At 47.6% G+C, this 19,915-nt stretch overlaps 1 protein-coding gene across 1 annotated transcript in view; it reads left to right on the top strand.

The window, feature by feature from the left end:
- Window positions 1-19,915, top strand: part of LOC133254993 (heme transporter FLVCR2-like) — a 49,835-nt gene that overhangs the window by 19,704 nt on the left and 10,216 nt on the right. Inside the window, exons 2-5 of the mRNA XM_061429503.1 lie at window positions 2,345-2,486; window positions 4,922-5,062; window positions 15,278-15,345; window positions 16,573-16,676. Coding sequence (XP_061285487.1) covers window positions 2,345-2,486; window positions 4,922-5,062; window positions 15,278-15,345; window positions 16,573-16,676 — 455 coding nt within the window. The remainder of the gene's footprint in view (window positions 1-2,344; window positions 2,487-4,921; window positions 5,063-15,277; window positions 15,346-16,572; window positions 16,677-19,915) is intronic.

The following is a 19,915-nucleotide window of genomic DNA, read 5'->3' as shown; positions in this document are numbered from 1 at the left end:
GGGTATAGGGCTCTGCACACTCACTGAGCACGGCTTTCAAGAAGCAGGAGAAATATATGCTCTGAAAAACAGAAGAGGCAGCAGCTGGCAGTGCGATCCCTGTGTTTGAATGTTCACACTGGGTATGAAAGTACTGCCAAAGCTGGCATCCTCCTGGAGAAAGGTCCCTGTGGGACAGCCTTGCCACCTGGCCAGGGCCGCCTCGGACCCTTCAGCTGATTGCCCCATCCTGAGGCTGGAAAAGCACTCATTCAGGCTTAGAGTGTGGACGGAATGTGGACAGAGGATGGAGGGGGGCCTCTGAGGGCTCAGGTGTGCAGCGTGGACCCAGCTGGGAGGACCTCCCTCTCGAGGCAGAACATCACTGGGCATTAGGTCCCCCTCCATCAAGGTCCTTTTGAGAATGAGAGAATCCCAGGACCTTGAGTGAAGTCCCGTATCTTCCCTCATTCTTGCCAAAGGGACCCTCTGGCATCCTGTTTGACGCTAGATCTGCAACTTCAAAGTGCTTAGGAAACCAGAGAGGGCGTGCAGTGGCCCAGCTTCCCAGCTGTGAAGACTACATTTGCCCCTCTATCTTTGGCTGGTTTTTACCCTCAACATCTTGGAGACCAGCAGGTAAGAAGCGGGACTCAACTCTGATAGATTAATGTAAGTGAGGATCAGATAAACCTCTAAGGACATGAAATACCTTCTCATGGAGGAGCCTGCTCGCTTGGACTTTTCTCATGACTTTAGCCCTGAAGGGCAATCTAGGCCCCATGAAGGAGGCACGTCTTCGAGATGCCAGGAGGTCTGGTTTCTCAACTCTGTGTGACCCTGAACAAGTCACTAAACCTCTATTTGGCCCTCTAATAATGGGTGTATAACAGAGGATGATAAAGGAACTCTGGAACTATTGTTCAATCATTTCAACCCACAAGTACCTCCATTTGTGCTACCTTTTGTATCTTTCTTTTAATTCTCCCTGCCCCCACTAGATTATAAAGCTCCTTGAAGCAGTACTCTGCCATATACGTCTCTGTACTCCCTCAGAAATCTAGCAGAATACATTTCAAAAAGCAGGTGCTTAGAAGATCAGTTTGACTTGTTGATTGTATACAGTACGCACTGGAAGAATGCTGCTCTGAACCTGTTGATGATGACTTTTGAGACTATTTCAGAGCTAAGAATCACTAGTGAGTACCTTGAGTGGCTATAATTGACAGGCTAGAAAACCGACTGGCACGATGAGTGCACTGGCAGTTAATGATGTTATAATCGGCCTGAAAGCAAATTGCTTCTCTCCCTGCAGTTGCTTTCAAATTCAATAAAGGAGAAGTGGTACCTTAACACAAAAGAGTTAGCGTCTCTCAATTCTAGAATTTGAACCTTGCATGAGTTTTCAGGCTGTATTCCAATTTCCACCTTGGTATTTCATGTGGCAGAAGGGTTTGGGGCCTTGTATCTCAGCTGGTCACTCCTGAATCACGGTGTTTCTGCTGTCAGAAATATTCAACTGTTAGGTCCCTGAAGTTAGAACTGCAGTGCTGATATGAGATGTTTCAGTTTGTTGGGGTATGTGAGTATGTGTGTGTGTGTTTATAGCCAGTTTGCATGTTCCTATGTCCTGTGTATATAAATTTATGCAGTTCTGTGAATTCACACCACAGATGCTTTCTAAATGACAAGTTACAGAGTGAACTGAAACATTTACGTTTGTCAGTGTGGTCACAATGTTTGGCTTCCGTCTCTCACTGGATGCAAGTTCTTGGGGTTATAGTGTATAGAATTTATCCCTCAGGTGGTCTCTCAGCTACAGTTTAACAGATTCAGTGAAATCAAGAATTTAACTGGAACCAAAAGCAAAACTAGCGTTGTTTTACTTTACCACAGAGATGGGAGTATAAAAACTGTTCTTCATTAATTTGTTGTTAGAAAAAAAAATCGCCTGCAATGAGAACCCCAACTACAATCTTTTTCAGTGGTTCCCTCGTAGCTCAGTCAGTAAAGAATCTGCCTGCAAAGCAGGAGACCTGGGATCGATTCCTGGGTCGGAAGATCCCTTGGAGAAGGAAAAGGCAACCCACTCCAGTATTCTTGCCTGGAGAATCTCATGGACAGAGGAGCCTGGCAGGCTACAGTCCTAAACTGTACACTAAACCACCATTGATAGTGATGGTGGTCAAGAGGGTGTGTGGGTTGAGCTGTCAATCAAAAGAAAGATCTCTGGTGTCTTGAGTGGGAAACAACCCCTGTCTGGGTTTTAAGGACTGGAAGTTGAGGATTGTTTCTTATTAGGAGTCTCTTAAATGTGTGCCTCTTGGCTATTGATACTATAATTGATTGTCTCTGTCTTCTATAGCTTGGAATTGCCATTGGGTTCTTGGTCCCTCCCGTCTTGGTACCCAACATCAAAGACCAGGACAAGCTTGCCTACCACATCAGCATCATGTTCTACATAATAGCAGGTGTGGCCACTCTGCTTTTCATCCTTGTCATCATAGGTAAGGTCACTGATAGACCCATGGGGGGCGGGGAGACAAGGATGTCCTGCTGACCTGGATGAGGACCTTGTGAATATGGCCCTAGAACACCATTCTAGGTATCATGTATTTTATAAAACATGTCTATAGAAACTGGAAGCCAAGCTTCCAATGGTCTTCAAATGTTTTAGCCAGAGTAGTTGCTGCCAATACAATATTAACTGGTCCTGTGTGCTTTGTTAGATGCTGAATCAAGATTAGTTCTAATGACCAGTTCCTCCGTATGACCTTATTAGAATTAATGGGCAGCCTTGATCCCCTTGATGCAACTCTGCTGAGTACTTGTGACACCACAGGCCCTGTGCTGAGTGCACCTGTTCTCATTGACCCCTATGGGGCGGGGAGGGGGGCGGTCCTAGTATCAGTGTCTCTTAACCAAGAGAAAACCGTGACTTAAGAGGAGATAAGGAAATTATTCAAGATTAGATAGTAAGTGGCAGAGATTGAATTCTAGCCTAAGCTGCTGACTCCATAATCTACATTTCTGAAATAAAACAGGATTGACCCACAAACACTAAAGCTCTCATATAATCACCTGAGAATGCCTGGGGCCCACATTTTTTAAATACTTTGAAAAAATGTGTATAGGATAATGCTCATTATGAAAAAATCTAGAAGATACAAAAAAGCATACACAAAACGATGACCATTAACATAGCCTAGAATTAGTTAATCCCAAACTCCAGCCCCAGAGAACTACTGATATTCCATGTATACAGATTTAATCATTGAGATGTTTGGTTAGTATAATTTATATCATCTTTTATTATCTGAGTAATATCAGATGGGCTGTGATAAAGAGTATAGAAGAAGTTTTCATTTTCAGTGAGTCAGTTTCTTTAAAGGTTAACGAGCTTTCATTTAATATTTGAAAGTCCACCATACACGTTAAAGATTTCCTTCCTGCCTGCCGGCCTCACCTCCGGAGTCAAACACTATTATGATCATGGACCTCCCCTAGCTGTTCTCACTGTGTCATTCCTTCCCTGGGGTCCACACTGAGAGGAAGGGCTTTTCAGAGTTCACAGAATCTCCTGGACGGAGAACCTGGAGTTCCTGGAAACGTGAGAAAGGTATTCCTTTGAAGCTGTGGTTGAGAACAGGAAAGAACATCCTCAGACAGCCTTGAAGTTTCGAATTGTAATGTGCTCAGCTCCAGATTCTTGTGTTGGTAGCAGGTGAGGGCCTGGTCCTTTGCAGAGATCCTGGAGTTGGGACCTTTCTTTGCTTTACATTATACTAGCAAGCATTGACCACTGCTCACTGAGTAAGGAACTGAAAAATCTTATCCAAATTGTGGTTTGTGGTTGCCCAATCCTTGAGCAAACAGCTATTGTTGCCAAGATTAAAAAAAAAAAGTCTCTCGCCTTGATTTCTTTCCCCTGATAGAAGGGGAGGTGAACAGGTCAGACAATGATTGAGAGGTTCCCAGCGGGTGGGGGAAGTTGGCCAGGACTATTTCCGGAAAGGAAGAAGCAAGACTCTGAAGTCCGGACTGGAGATTTATCTGGGTGGAACGGGAAGACCTTTGATGTTCAAGAAAGTAAACCTCATTTCCAAAGCTTCCTCTAACTGGAAACCATCTCCTGACCTTTCAGGAGCATTCTCATGGAGGCTGGGGGTGAAGATGGTGCTTCAGCTGGGGGACCAGTTTAGGCAGACAGCTGGTTAAACTGATCTGGCCCCCAGAGAACTGGACAGCAGTCAGTGCAGTGAAATGGACTGTACCGGCTGTACTGAAACTAGAACCTACGGAGAATGGTTTTCCCCCTGTCCCTCCCAGGTCCTTCCTATCAGAGCCCCAGTCCTGCAGGAGCGCGTGTTAGTCCTCTGGTTTCCCAGGAGGCAGATGTCCGATTCACACTCTGAGAAACTAGGGAGGGACTCGAGGTCTCTGCAATAGGAGCAGCTCCTTCCCTCACTCAGGGAGCGTTTATTGGCAGCAGGTGCCAGGCTCTGTGCTCTCATGGGCAGCCCAGCCCTTTCCCCGGGAGGAGCTCTGGGGCTGAGTCCCCATCTGGGCCCACGAATCCCAGAGCCTCAGCTCTCACTTCCTTTCTGTCCACTGGTTACTATGGGATTCTTCAGTGCTCTGCCATTTGGTATTTGCCATTTATTACAGGACTCCTTTATCCTTGAGCACTGCCTGGAAAGTCCAATGATCGCAGCTGTCCAAAGGTCATTAAGAAAAAGTAGTCAAAGGACCAGCCCCTCAGCCACAGACAGTGAGATGCAGCTTCAAGAGAGGAGGCTCGAGAGGATTTAATCAAAGAGTTAATACTTCCTTTTGGAGTCTGAGCCCCTTCTCAGATGAGGGAGTCAGCTCTTATCCGTGTGTCAGCTGTGCAGGAGTAGGACCAGGGGACTTGCAATGACCTCTGTTTGTTTCCTTTCAGTGTTCAAAGAGAAGCCTAAACATCCTCCAAGCAGGGCCCAGTCCCTGAGCTATGCCTTGGCATCTACTGATGCTTCGTATTTAAGTTCCATCATCCGACTCTTCAAAAACCTCAACTTTGTGCTGCTAGTCATCACCTATGGTATGATGCACGTGTGTCCGGGGTGTACTGGAGCTGGGCATGTGAGACGAGAGACCTGACGTTTCTGTGCGTCTTACAGTTTCCAGATCCCAAATGTATATGTAAAGTCGTCATTTAGGGTTAAGCAGAAGAGCCAGCTGTGCCTCAGAGTCTTCCCTGTTCCTTTAAGTTTACCTGGGAAACCATTCCTTCCCCTGTCAAGTCACCCGGCAACATGCCTGCTGATCCTCCAGGTCTCATCCCAGTATGTCTGCCGCAAAGCAGTATTAGAAAGAAAGTGAAGTCGCTCAGTCATGTCCTACCAGGCTTAGCCTCAGTCATAGCCTAACAGGCTTCTCTGTCCATGGGATTTTCCAGGCAAGAGTGCTGGAGAGGGTTGCCATTTCCTTCTCCAGGGGATCTTCCCAACCCAGGGATCGAACCCAGGTCTTCTACATTGCAGGTAGACGCTTTACCCTCTGGGCCACCAGGGAAGGCATAAAGCATATTAGGTGACCGTTTATTGTGTTGTTCTTAGTACATCTTTTAGTAAGTGTTAATTGCTCAGTTGTGCCCGACTCTTTGAGACCCCATGGACTGCAGCTCACCAGGCTTCTCTGTCCATGAGATTTTTCCAGGCAATGATATTGGAGTGGGTTGCCATTTCCTTCTCTAGGGGATCTTCCCAACCCAGAGATTGAACCCAGGTCTCCTGCACTGCAGGCAGATTCTTTACTGACTGAGCTACAAGGGAAGCTTGTAGCATTTTTAGGGCTTCTCTGGTGGCTCAGAGGGTAAAGCGTCTGCCTGCAATGTGGGAGACCCAGGTTCGATCTCTGGGTTGGGAAGGTCTCCTGGAGAAGGAAATAGCAACCCACTCCAGTATTCTTGCCTGGAGAATCCCATGGATGGAGGAGCCTAGTAGGCTACAGTCCATGGGGTCGCAAAAGTCGGACATGACTGATCGACTTCACCATACATCTTTGGAGAAGGAAATGGCAACTTACTCCAGTACTCTTGCTTGGAAAATCCCATGGTCGGAGGAGCCTGGTGGGCTATAGTCCATGGGGTCGCAAAGAGTCAGACAGGACAAGTCATTTCCAGATCTCTTTCCCCACACACTAGGAACTCCCTGAGAGTAGAGATTTATGTCTTTTTACCTGTATAGTTCATCAGCAGTAGGAGGACTTGTAGCCTGGAGCAGGTACTCCAGAAGTTGTTAGATGGGTGATTGAATGAATGTGTGGTTGGATGTTTACATGAGTCTCACTATGTGAATCACTCCCCAACCAATCCTTCATCTTCTAACTTGGCCTCTTTTCTACCTGAATGGAAGACAACATCCAAATTTCATGTAATTTTCTTGGCTTTGGTAAGATACATGTCAGTCTTTCTGCTGGCATATTGGCTTACCTTTCCAGCAAGGTGTTTGCAGCATCTTCTTTCTAATGATTAATGGTAATGTTGTCCTAGACCTGGGCAAGGACACAACCTCAGGGCATTCCATTAAAGGTGTCTTTACAGATCCACGCAAATCTACTGCTCTCCACTCTGCCCATTTACCCCTCCAGTTTGGTGTGATTACAATCCTGGAAGTATATCATGCTCAATAACCAGAAGAAAAAGGATGTGAGACTGGTTTGACATGACTTATTCTTAGTGAAATCCCAGTTGGCTATTGTTCAGTCGCTCAGTCGTGTCCAACTCTTTGCAACCCCATGGACTGCAGCATGCCAGCCTTCTCTGTCCTTCACTGTCTCCTGGAGCCTGCTCAAACTCATGTCCATCGAGTCAGTGATGCCATCCAACCATTTCATCCTCTGTCATCCCCTCCTCCTCCTCTTTCCCAGCATCAGGGTCTTTTACAATGACTTGGCTATACCCTTAGGTTTTCTCTAGGCTCCAAAACCATGTGTAATAACATTTGCTATGTGCCAAGATTTTTTATTTAACTCCCACCACACCAATGTGCGGTAAGTGGTATCATTTTCCCCATTTTAACAGAGGAGGAAACAAACTCAGAGAGATTAAGTAATACCTCAAGAATACACAGCTTTTAAAGGGCAGAGCCAAGATTCAAACACAGATTTGTCAGACTCCAAAGCCTGATCCATGATTGCCTGTGCTCCTTCCTTGAATTTTGGCAGGGAACGGCAACCCACTCCAGTACTCTTGCCTGGAAAATCCCATGGACAAAGGAGCCTGGTAGGCTGCAGTCCATGGGGTCTCAAAGAGTCAGGCAGGACTGAGCGACTTCACTTTCACTTTTCACTCTCGTGCATTGGAGAAGGAAATGGCAACCCACTCCAGTATTCTTGCCTGGAGAATCCCAGGGACAGAGGAGCCTGGTGGGCTGCCATCTATGGGGTCGCACAAGGTCGGACACGACTGAAGCAACTTAGCAGTAGCAACTTAGCATTTTAAGCTTATCAATGCCCTTTACCTGAATTAAAGTGTTTGCCTGCTGAGGCGTTAGCTAAGAGGTGGTATCATCAGTAGAGAGGCACCCCTGGTTTTCAGGCGTATCAATCGGTTAGGTGAATAGCACCAGGTATCCATGTCAGTCTTCAAGGTCTGTGGTCTCCAGTCCTCCTCTCTCGACCTTCTCGGTTCTGAGTGTGTCTCTGCATTCATTCACAAAACAAAGTTTCTAATTCTCAGGGTGGCCAACTAAAGATAAAAATGGCGATAAAGTGATAAAAATGGTGATAAAGTGGAGTTGCTCACCACTGAGAGATATTCAAGTGTAGGTGGAACCAGCCTACACTTTAGTGGGGATATTGTGGGGAATATCAGCCTATAGATGGATGGTGAATCATGATTGTGAAACTTTGGCCACCTGATGTGAAGAACTGCCTCATTAGAAAAGACCCTGATGCTGGGGGAGATTGAAGGCGGGAGGAGAAAGGGACGACAGAGGATGAGATGGCTGGATGGCGTCACCGATTCAATGGACATGGGTTTGGGTGAACTCTGGGAGTTGGTGATAGACAGGGAGGCCTGGCATGCTGCAATTCATGGGGTCGCAAAGAGTCGGACACGACTGAGAGACTGAACTGAACTGAACTGAACTGAACTGAAATGTGATCTTTTGGTTCCCTTCCAGACTAAGGATTCCATGCTTCTAAGAACTTTCCCTTTTCCCTAGAATTAAACGTCTTGAGTGCATCAGCCCTTGACCGCTATAGACCTTATTGTGTCTGACAACAGGGCATTTGAGACCTACCATGGAATTCTAGGAGAAGGCAATGGCACCCCACTCCAGTACTCTTGCCTGGAAAATCCCATGGACGGAGGAGCCTGGTAGGCTGCAGTCCATGGGGTCGCTAAGAGTTGGACACGACTGAGCGACTTCACTTTCACTTTTCACTTTCATGCATTGGAGGAGGAAATGGCAACCCACTCCAGTGCCTGGAGAATCCCAGGGACGGCAGGGCCTGGTGGTCTGCCGTCTATGGGGTCTTTTTGCCGTCTATGGGGTCGCACAGAGTCGGACACGACTGAAGTGACTCAGCAGCAGCAGCAGCAGCAGTGGAATTCTAGGGCAGATAACTGCTTAATAAATATCTTCTGTGAGTGAGAATGGTGATGGTGGTATTAACCAGGCAGTGGCCTCATTCCGGAGGTTTCAGTCTTCAGTGCTAGAGGCTGTTGATGGCAGGGTCAGGTCACTGACCCATGAAAGTAAGAAATACCAAAATGTACGAGGAGCAGCACTGTTTGATATGGGCTGGGCTCTGGGTTCTGGATACTCTTCCTTATCTATCTGGTTAAGTGATAACACAGAGAATAAATGCGTAACACTTCTGGGATGGTGGAGTGAGGACAGTAGATCTTCTGATCCTCCATGAAAACAAAAACACTGGCAGACATTATCAGCATCAGTTATTTCAGGGTTCTTGACTAAAGGCTTAACCCAACGAGCATCTGTTCAAGGCAAATGGCTAAATAATGGTAAAGTAGCAAGCTTTGTGTCTTAACTTGTCCTATTCCAATCCTCCCCTCCAGACTCTGTGGTAGCCTTGAAAACTAGCTTCCCAGACGTGATAGCTGTGAAAACTAGCAACCTCACAGCCACTGCAGGGGCCCAGACAATTTTGGACACCCCCTGACTTCCTTTCCCTGGAAAGGCTCCATTCAGAGGATTTGCCTATATTTGACCTGACTCAGAGTTTTCTCAGTGGGAAAGCGCTATGTCCAGATATTTATTGAAAGCAGTCACTGTTTAACATCACAACTGTCTGAGGTTACAATACCAGTTGGGGTCATCAAGAGGCTGGCCAAAGATCTTGAAAGGAAAATCTGGAGAATGAGACAACCAGGGGGCTTGGGAAACCTCTGACATATTCTTAGCAGTCTAGAAATCTGCATGTCCAGAGCTGTGCACATGCCCAGGACAGACCCAGGGAAGTGCTAAAGTCTCACACTGGCTGAACGTGAAGCTCTGTGTAAGCGGAAAGTGAAGGCTAGGGCAGAGGTGGCACCACCCTGCTGAAGCATCACAGGCGAATCCCAGTGCATACATAGAGGTCCTCAGCAAAGTGGGAGACTTATGGGCTTACGGTATTTAAGGAAATCTCTGTCTAATCGTTAGCCCTAAACTAAGTTAGTAGCGCAGAAACCAGTGGCTGCACGTGACACAGGACACAGGTGTTACGAAATGAGTCCAAACTGCGGTGGCAACAAGGGTGGGGGAATGAGGAGAATCTCGTTTGTAGGGATGACATTATATTAAAAGTGTCCAGTTTCAAAAAAAAAAAATAGAATTTCTTAACATTTTTCTCAAAAGCCTGGGGCAATCCCAGTGAGAAAGTGTTGAACTAATCTGGTTGTTTGCACACATTTCATTATAGTCAGAAAAACACAAGCCTTATTTTCTTGAGAGAGGGTTGGACTTGGTGACAGGGTCTTTGCCAACTAGGAAATGATTCTTGGGCTTGATCACAGATTTGGGAAAAAATGTTATCAAGCCGTTACTGTGTGTCAGGCGCTGTGTAAAGTGCTTTATATGCATTATCTCATTTAATCTTCTAAAGAAATCCATGACCTAGGTGCTTAACTGCTCCATTTCATATTAAGGAAACTGAGGCTCTGATTTAATTCCTTGCCTGTGATTAAACAGTAGTAAGCAAGAGAGCTTAGTATAGACTGTCTGTCTGAGACCAAAGCCTGTCTTCCTAACCACACCACTTTGTCTCCCCATGCTGAAGGGAGCCTCTTGGAGACAGAACGGGGGTCTGTTTTCAGCCTCAGTTGCCTGAGTGGCCTCTGGATCTGTCTGGCAGGGGTGGTAGTGATGGATTGTCCTTCCTCAGATTCAGTCCTCAGACCCTTTCCCTGGGGCTTGCTTTCCTTGAAGATGAGGCTCTGGAGTTCTGGGGGTTAGAAGCAGGACCTGCCTTCACTGACCAGCCGTCTTTGGGACATGGGCATGATGAGGTTTCAATCTTAATGTGTCTTTCTGAGGATTACAGGTCCTGTAAAGGCACTGTTTGACACTCAATCTGCCTGAGAATCCCTGCTTTCTTCTCCTACAATCTTTGCTCCAAATTGAAAAGGCACACACAACCAAAAAAAAAGACCCTCTACAAATTTGACTAAATGCTGTGAGACCTCCCAGAATCCTGCAGGTTAAGCTTTGAAAAGGAACATGGTTCATACTTTAATTATATGTGTGTATAACCATTTCGTGTAGGGCTTCCCAGGTAGCTCAGTGGTGAAGAATCTGCCTGCCACTGTAGGAGATGCAGGAAACTCGGATTTGATCCCAGCGTCGGGAAGATCCCCTGGAGTACCCTGGGGTAAGAAATGGCAATGTACTCCAGTATTTTTGTCCAGAAAATTCCGTGGACAGAGGAGCCTGGTGGGCTATAGTCCATGGGGTCGTAAAGAGTCGACACGACTGAGCGACGAGGACACACGTAACCGTATGATACACAATGTTTGTATTTTCCTCTGAATTATGAACTCCTAGGACCATGTCGTTGGGAATCAAGCAGTTGATAGAGTTTCATGGACAAATGTACTGGATCTGGGTGCACATGTCTTGGAGTAATAGCCTTGATTGATGGGCCAGTGAATGCAGAGTTGGTACGTAAGGAACATAAGGTCTGAGTTTTTGGTCTCAGCTCTGCTAATGACTGAGTGTTCCACCTTCACCCATCCTGGGCTCCTCCTTTGTCTCTCTAAGAACCGGCCCCTCAGAAAAGAATAACAACCTTTGCTTCCCATTTGAGTTCCCTGGAACTCAAGCTATGCTTGTGAAGAATCTGCAGCGTTGGGCATCTGAACTCACAGCCTCAACCTGAGTCCGAGGACACCTGTCCTTGGGGCTCCCAAGGCCTTTACACCACCCTACATGGGCCTCGGAGGAGCTGTGTGACCCCTCAAGATGCTGGCAAGATGCGGGGTGTAGCAAATCGTTCTGGGAGTCCCTGGAGCTTTGCTGAGGTCAGGCTGGCCCTTTAAACCAACAGTTTACTCCAGGTTCAGGAGGACAAAAGGGAAATGAGCACAGAGTTCCCAGAACCCAGACATGAGATCTGGGATCAGAGTTTCCCACTCTGGCCTGATAGTAGAGTCCCCTGGGTTGTGGGTGGTGTGTGCCTGGATTCCCTGCCTCTCTTCTGGAAAGTCAGATTCAGAGAGTCTGAGAGGGCCTGGGAATCTGCCTTTGCAAGCATTCCAGGAGATTCTAGCATGCAGCAGAGTTGAGAACCTCTAATGTGGGTGTGTAATGGGTGATTCTTGAAGCCCCTTCCCCTCCCAGCTGCTTCCATGGGAACCCCGGCCTCTCACAGCCTGGGCCTGCTCTGTGATCTTCTTGTGCCCAAGGCCATTTAGTCACCTTTTCAGTGAGTTTAAGAGATGCCCGGGGAGGGGGAGGGGAGGGGGGGTTTATTGTTGTTAAAATGCAGATTCCTAGCTTCATTCCAGGAGAATCAAATTAAGTAAGTCCTGGTAGAGCTCAGAAATCTGCATTTAAAAAATCTGAGGCCTTCTAATGCCAGTGATATCTAGGCTGCCATTTGTATAATTTAGTCTTGACACAAGACAGAAACTCAGAGTCCCTTCTGCCTTTCTAAAGTCCACCCTCTCAGGGACCCAGACCTCTCCCACAGGTGGCTGATACAGGCATGACCTGGCCTTTCAGGGGCGATCACATTTCACTGACCTGGCAGGCTTACATTGTTGAGGGACAATCACACTCAAATATAACACAGTCACCTGCATTCCTGTGAGAGGTAGTCATGCACAGGACAGAGCATGAGTTTCATTCCTGCCCTTCAGTGTGGACGCCGGACCCCTTGGTTCGGTCAGTGGAGTGGAAAGAAAGTGAAGTTGCTCAGTCGTGTCCGACTCTTTGTGACCCCATGGATTGTAGCCTACCAGGCTTCTCCATCCATGGGATTTTCCAGGCAAGAGTACTGGAGTGGGTTGCCATTTCCTTCTCCAGGAGATCTTCCCGACCCAGGATCGAGCCCAGGGCCCCCGCATTGCAGGCAGAAGCTTTTACTGTCTGAGCCAGCAGGGAAGTCAGTGGAGTAGACTCTCGCCATTTAACTGTATCTGGCAACCTTTGGCAATATGGGGAGGGCCATCTTATTCAAAAGGGATTCGAAATTTCTAATTCCTTTAGGGTTGGAATGTAGAAAGAATTGAAAAGAATGGCAGCCTTCCAGGGGGAACCCCTGCCCCACTCCACACCCTCCCTGCCTTAGCCCTGACTCCATCTCCTGTCTGGCTGGGAGCCAGGGATGGTTACTGGTAGATAACACTAGTCTAGCCGAACCAGTGGGTCTCAAGCTTTATCAGGATTACCTCGAGGACTTGATAGCACAGACAAAAGCCCCACTCCCAGTTTCTACAGCAGGAGGTCTGGGTGGGGTCACGATTTGCATCTCTAACGAGCTCCCAGGGGTTGTTGATCTGGAAGAGATTTTCCTAAACCTTTGAGCCTCACAGAGCTGCTCGCCGTCCCTGATCAGCCCTCTCTGCACTGTTTCTTTCTCTGTTTTGGGGTCACGAAAGTGCTGGTGTTTAGAGTTTTTGCTCCCAGTTCTCTTGGATAATTTCTCAGTTACCTGGGGATTCTGCCCTCCTTGTTCAGCCCAGGTGGGCCCAAGCTGAACTTGACCTGGTGTGTGCTCTGCCCCCTGGCCTTGTTAAACTGAGGGGCAGGAAGGGGGCTGGTTTCATCCTCCTTGCACCGCCCCCCCCCCCCCATTTCAGGAATGTGTCTCCTTGTGGGTTCTCTTGACCTGGGCATGGAATTTCCAAGTGGCTGGGAGTGGTAAGTGGTAAGAAGGTGAGGTGTAGCTATGCTTGTTATCTAAGAGGTTGCCGAGAGCCTGAGTGTGGCAGCTGTAGTGATATTTGATGGCACGTCTGGGGCACTGAGCTCAGCCTTGCTGCATCCCTGAGGTGACCTGCTCGGAGAGTCTGGGCATGAAACTACCAGTGAGCTGAGCTGGGGGAATCTTTGAGAATCAGTTCGTGAGGATATAAAATCGAGTGTTTAAGATGGAGGACCTGGCATCCTACAGTCTGGGTTCGATGCAGCCCTGCCTCTTACCACGCATGTGATGGTGTGGAGGGCAAACCAGACCCCCCACTTTGCAGGAGAATTTGACCTTGGCTTAATTTTGTATCTCATTCCTCTGGGAACCTGATCAAGAATGGAAGTCAACTGCGGTTAGACTTTACTTCTCACGAAAATAACTGCAGTGGGCTGGGCGATCTACTCACCCCTGTTGGGAAGCCATTCTTTGTGTTTCTCTGAGCACAGCGACTCTCTCCACGGGCCTGTCCTTTATGGGGATCCTGGCAACTAAGCCTGTGCTTGAGTTACAAACAATAGTGGCTCCTGGGAGGGGCTGAGGCAGGGTGGGGGCTGAGGCAGGGTGGGGGCCACGCCCACATTTCCCTGCGCTGAGCCATCTGCTTGGGGGCGAAAGAGGATGGCTTCTGAGTGGCTCTGTGGCCTGGGGTCCTGTGGACTGGCTCCAGTGAAGAGGGGCGCCCGAGGCTGCCGTCCCTGGGCACCGTGTCCTGTCTTACGTCCTTCTAAGTGGACCTAATGCCAGGTGTGCCAGTGGCAGTCACGTGAGCCTCAAAATTAGCTGAAATTAAAAAGACCCCTGGTGGGCCTTCCAGAATGACCTCTGTATTTGTTTTTTAAATGTGTGTGCCTTTTCTTATCTATAAAATGGGAATGAGGATATGTTAGCTACTTTCTGGGATTGTTATGAGGACGGTAAGTTGTTTAGAAAAGCGCCTAGCACAGAAGAGCGTGCTCTTGCCATCACTACCACCACCATCACCATCAGCCATCACCACCGGTTCCTGAGGCTGCCCTGCCCGGGCACCGTGTCCCGTCTTAGTCCTTTCCAGTGGACCCAATGCCCGGTGTGTGTCATGTGAGCCTCAGCACCATCAGCACCCCTGCCATCTCACCGTCGTCACCGCGTCCATCACCCTCACCGCGCTCCCAGCGTCTCACTGTCGTCATCACGACATCACCACCGTCACCACCACCATCGTCACCGTCATTGTTGTCGTGAAAGGAGGGCAGGAGGTCCGTCTCCTTTGGATTCATTTTTAGTCTCACATTAGCTACAAAGTCGCTGTATGGTTTGAACAAAATGACTTGGTCCTCTGAGGAAATTGATTCTTACAGAATGTTCTAAGTATTCCATTTATTGGTTGGATAAATTGACGAATTAGGAGAGTCATCTAAATGTTCTTCAGGGTCCTTTCTGGTTTCAAATATAAGACCTGTGTGGTGTTGAATCTGAGAAGAAAAGTTGGAGAGATGTGAAAACAGGTGAGAATGGGAGTGTTGTCAAGGGTCAGGGGTCAGAGGTCTGGAGCATTCTGGAGGGGGCATAGGTCATCAGGAGGAGGTGGAAAGGTGTCCAGTAGTTTCACTGAGCCCTTAGGCCAGGCCAGTGCTTAAGAGGGATGTAGATGGATCTGACCTAGGAGTAATGCGTACTTCCTGGAGCCTGTGTTTTTACGACAGGATAAAGGGATGAGAGGGCAATGGCATGTGGCTAAAAAAAGGTTACGATGGTTACCTTGGGTTGTTCTGGAGTATTTCTTCTTCTCTGAGGTCACCACCTTCAGTGACAACAAGCATGAGAATCTCCTTCCTCTCTCACCACTGGAGGGAGAGCCAGCAATGGCCCCACCAGGACAGGGACCCTAATGCTGTGTTTTCCCTCCTTCCTTCAGGTCTGAATGCTGGTGCTTTTTATGCCTTGTCCACTCTGCTGACTCGCATGGTGATCTTCCACTACCCGGTAAGGGCGTCCCCTAAGCTGACCAGTCCCAGAGAGAAGGAGATTTCTAGTGTCTGGGCAGGCGCTGGGGAGGCGGTGTGGTATGGTGTGTGCTCCAGGATTTGGAGGGAGGTGGCCCTGGGTCTCAGACCCAGGTCTGGTGGTTCTCAGTGGTGTGAGAGCTGGTTAGCATTGCTGAGCTCTCATTCTCTTTTCTGCAAAAGAAGTCTAGTTCTTTATTGAAGGATTAATTTAATTTTATATTTTTAAAAGACTAATTTAGGATGAGTAAATTATAAGATTTATACGTGTAAAGTACACAGCAAGGTGCCTGACAACTTAGTAGGGAAACGTATATACACATAGAATCACCTATAAAGTCAATTACGTTGTGAAATGTGAGCAGGATTTAAAGTCTTAGCTGCTCAACAGAAAGCAGGTTGCAAATGTCTCCAGAACTAGCGAGGGTTAAATACTGGGAACTCGACACTGAGTATCCTGGAGTTGGGATGTCAGGCCCAACCCTCTTTCGGAAGGTCAAGGGTCTCAGCTTGGGAACTGTGGGCCACCATGGGGGAGTGAGTGTTCCAGTGTGGGAGGTTGACAGGTCTGAGTTCAAATCCTGCCTCTGCACTTAATAAAGGCCTCATGACCTTCAGCTAGTAGGCTAATTTCAGTGTGCCTTGATGTCTTCATCTGTAAAATGGGGAGTATTGATTCTTAACCTCCTGGTGGGCAGGCAGGAGAATTAAATGAGATGATGATATAAAATCCTCAGCATGGTATCTGGCTCTTAATAAACACACAAACATATGTAATGTCTTCCTACCTCAAACAGTGATAACTGGGGAAAAAAAAAGCCTAAGTATGAAATGTTTGGGTATACATATTTCAGTTTTTCATCTGTGAAATGAGAATAATGATAGAGGATTCCTGTGAGGATTATATTTTTGAAAAATCTACCTAAAACTGGTTTCTAAGGATAGAATTTGTTTTCCCCCAGCATCCAGTATCATGCACCCACACCCAGGGTTATATTATATTATATTGGGAGGAGCAATTATTCTAGGATTTCCTCCCCTAGAATTACTGGCAGCTTTTTACAGCTTGTCTTGTTCTGCTACTTCCTGAGAATTGGCTGCAGTGGCACCCCACTTACTTGCCTTACCCCTTTGCCTCCTGGTGAGTGAGCCCCATCAGATGTCTTGTTCCATCCTTGAGTAATCCTTGGGGCTATGGTTTCCCCAGGGGGAAGAAGTGAATGCTGGAAGAATCGGCCTGACCATCGTCCTTGCGGGAATGCTTGGGGCTGTGATCTCAGGCATCTGGCTGGATAGGACCAAAACCTACAAGTAAGTGACTCTTCCGCTTGGACTGAATTGGAGACCGTGTTTTGAAATGACGTGTTCATTAGGAACACGGCTGCAAGGGTGTGATTGCCGCAGCTGGGGTCTGAGTGGTCAAGGAGGCAGTTCAGATGTGTCTTCTCTGGGATGAGGAGGTTCATTGCCAAATTCCCATGGCTTGCTCGTGGACCTCCTGGGGTTAACCAGGGTGCTCTGTGCTTCCACCAGTTTTCAGTGTATTACCTTGCAGTTGCTTCCACGTCATTGGTAAATACTGTAACGTGGTTTAGTCCTGAACACCCCGTGCATTTCTAAGAGCCAGTAAGGTTTTAGTGGATTGCAGGCTAATCCAGGATGCTTACTACAAATACAGACCCCTGGGCCCCACTCCTCATGGATGTCAACTCAGTAGGGGAGTCTGCATTTAGAAATCAACCCAGATGCCTTGATTCAGTAGCCAGCCTTGGAGAAAGTGCTCTGGAAACAGAGGCTCAACTTGTGTCTGTCCCGTGCTCCACATCCACTGGGTGCTCAGTTAATGCTGCTCAGTGGGGCAGCTGCCTGGGCTGTCCTGTGCTGGGCAGGGCAGTATTCTGGGCTGCTTTGTCAAGGCTTCCAAAGTTCCCAGTGTCTGGAGGCGACAGACAGCGGCAGACCTGTTCTCTGCACACAAACCCGCTTCTGTGAGGCTCTGGTCAGACCAGGGCTCCCTCTGGCTGCCCTCATCAAAGGCCAGTTGAGGCCCTCCCTGGGGATGTGGCTGCCTGGCTGGACACAAGGAGGAGCCCGGCTGGACCTAATTACTGCTGGTGGAGCTGGGCTACTGCCTCCTTTCTGCCATATGCCAATTGCTTGCTTCAGGTAGTGAGGACTGACCACCCTTGAACAAGGAATAGCAGCATTTCTCTTCCAGGCTTGCTCTGTGGCAACAAAAAGCAGGGATTGGAATGTTGGTGGGGCCGGGATGTGGGCAACCAGATGATTCAGATGAACCAGAAAAGACAGTGAAAAGACAGTGAAAGGCTGGGAGGACACTGCAGAGTCTAGCTGACACGGTTCCTAGTGGCATTTGATGTCTGCATCCTGCAATCAGCATGGACATTCTTCTTTCCGCTCCACTACCTGGGCAGAGAAAGGGTGGGGAGCTCTGTCATATGGGCATTTTGGTGCCTGTTCCTTCTCCCTGAGGCTCCCAGGTGTGTCCCCTTTGGTTTAGAGACGGAAATTGGATGGTCAGGTCCATTTATGTCTGGCTGAGGCTACGGATGGTTTTGCAGACAGGCTAGTGGTTTGAGAAGAAGCCGTGTGTAAAGAAATATGGCAAAAAGGTGAGCTTGTGTGGTCAGCAAGGGAGATGGGTGTCCATGGAATTGGGTTCTGCAGCGGGAGGGCCTGGATGCGGGGAGCAGGGCGAGAAGAGATGAAGGCCCTCTGACCTCAGCAGCTGCTCAAGACCCAGGAGGGAGGGGTGTCCTTCAGAGGCTGTTGCTCATTTCCGAGGATGTAGCCCCATCGTGTGTTAGTATTCCTGTGTGTGGGAGCGGAGAGCATGGGTTTCTAATCCTGCATTTACCTACTGGGTGACTTTGGACAAGTAACTTGGCTGGTCTGAGCTCAGTTTCCACATTTGTCGTATTGGAGATAGTCATATGCTTCTTTTTTCCTACCAGTTTTATTGAGATATAATGGACTTAAACTATCTATATACAGCACATGATTTAATTTACATACATCGTGAAATTGACATTGCAAATAGTTTAGTGAACCTCCATCATCATGTATGGATACAAAATTTAAAAAATAGAAAAAGTTTCATGATGAGGACCTTTAGGACTTATTTTCTTAACAACTTGTACACATAACATACACCATGTTGATCATATTTATCATGTTGTACATTACATACTTGGGTGTGTGTGCTGGTCGCTCAGCTGTGTCCGACTCTTTTGCGACCGGATGGTCTGTCCATGGAATTCCCCAGGCAAGAATACTGGAGTGGGTAGCCGTTCCCTTCTCCAGGGGATCTTCTTGACCCAGGGATGGAACCCTGGTCTACCCGGGTAGAATGTAGGGTAGCAGTGTAGGCTGGAACCCAGTCTACATTGCCGGCAGATTTTTTACTATCTGAGCTACCAGGGAAGCCCACATTACATACTTAGTCCTTACTTATTTTACACCTGGAAGTTTTTAACCTTATGATTGCCTTCTTCCTATTTTCCCTTCCCCTATCCCATCCTTACCTTTGGTACCCACGAATCTGATCTCTTTTTCTATGAGTTTGCATGCTTGTTTGGTTTTTGACATTATTGACCTACTACACTAGTAGCTTAGTTCCTTAACACAACTTAATGATTCAATATTTCTAGGAATTTCAGAATGAGCCCTAAGTTAAGTCTGGCTGTGGTCTGTTCCCATACCAGGATATTACTAGTCATGGAGTGTATTCCCCGCCCTGTGCATTTCAGCCCTTTGATTTATCTGTTTTCCAACTGTAAGTTTGTACCTCTAATCTCTCTCACCTGTTCCTTTCCTCTCCCCCCACCCTCTCCCTTCTGGCAGCCATCTGTGTGTTCTCTGTATCTATGAGTCTGTTTCTCACTTAACGTCTGTTCATTTGTTTTGTGTTTTAGACTCTACATAGCAATGAAATCATATAGTATTTGTATTTCTCTAACTTATTTCACTTAGCACAAGAGCATTTGGGTCCATACATGTCACTGGAAATGGCAAGAGTTCATTCCTTTTTATGGCTGAAATACGTATGTGTGCATGCCACATCTTTTTAATCCGTTTATCTATCGGTGGGCACTTAGATTGCCTCTGTATCTTGGCTTCTGTATGTAATGTTACAATGAACATAGGGGTACATTATAGTTTTGAATTAGTGTTTTCGTTTTCTTGGGATGAATGCTCAGGAGTGGAGTTGCTGGGTCATCCGAGTGTTCTGGTTTGTCATGTATATGCGTATGGTTTCATTTATTTCGGCTGAGCTGGATCTTTGTTGTTTTGCAGTCTGTTCTCTAGTGTGCATGGGCTTCTCACTGCCGTGGTTTCTCCTGTGGTGGAGCACAGTCTCTAGAGTGCCTGGGCTTCAGTGGTTGCTGGTCTAGAGTTCCATTGGTGTGGTGCACAGGCCTTCTTTCTCTGCCCCACGTGGGATATTCCCAGACCAGGGATCAACCCATGTCTCCTGCATTCGCACGTAGATTCTTTACCACTGGGCCAGCAGGGAAGCCCCTGGGTGT

Source organism: Bos javanicus, chromosome 10 (assembly GCF_032452875.1).
Source record: "Bos javanicus breed banteng chromosome 10, ARS-OSU_banteng_1.0, whole genome shotgun sequence".
Classification (NCBI taxonomy): domain Eukaryota; kingdom Metazoa; phylum Chordata; class Mammalia; order Artiodactyla; family Bovidae; genus Bos; species Bos javanicus.
Note: the sequence above shows the minus strand (reverse complement) of the source record. Positions and strands in the feature narration are given on the sequence as shown.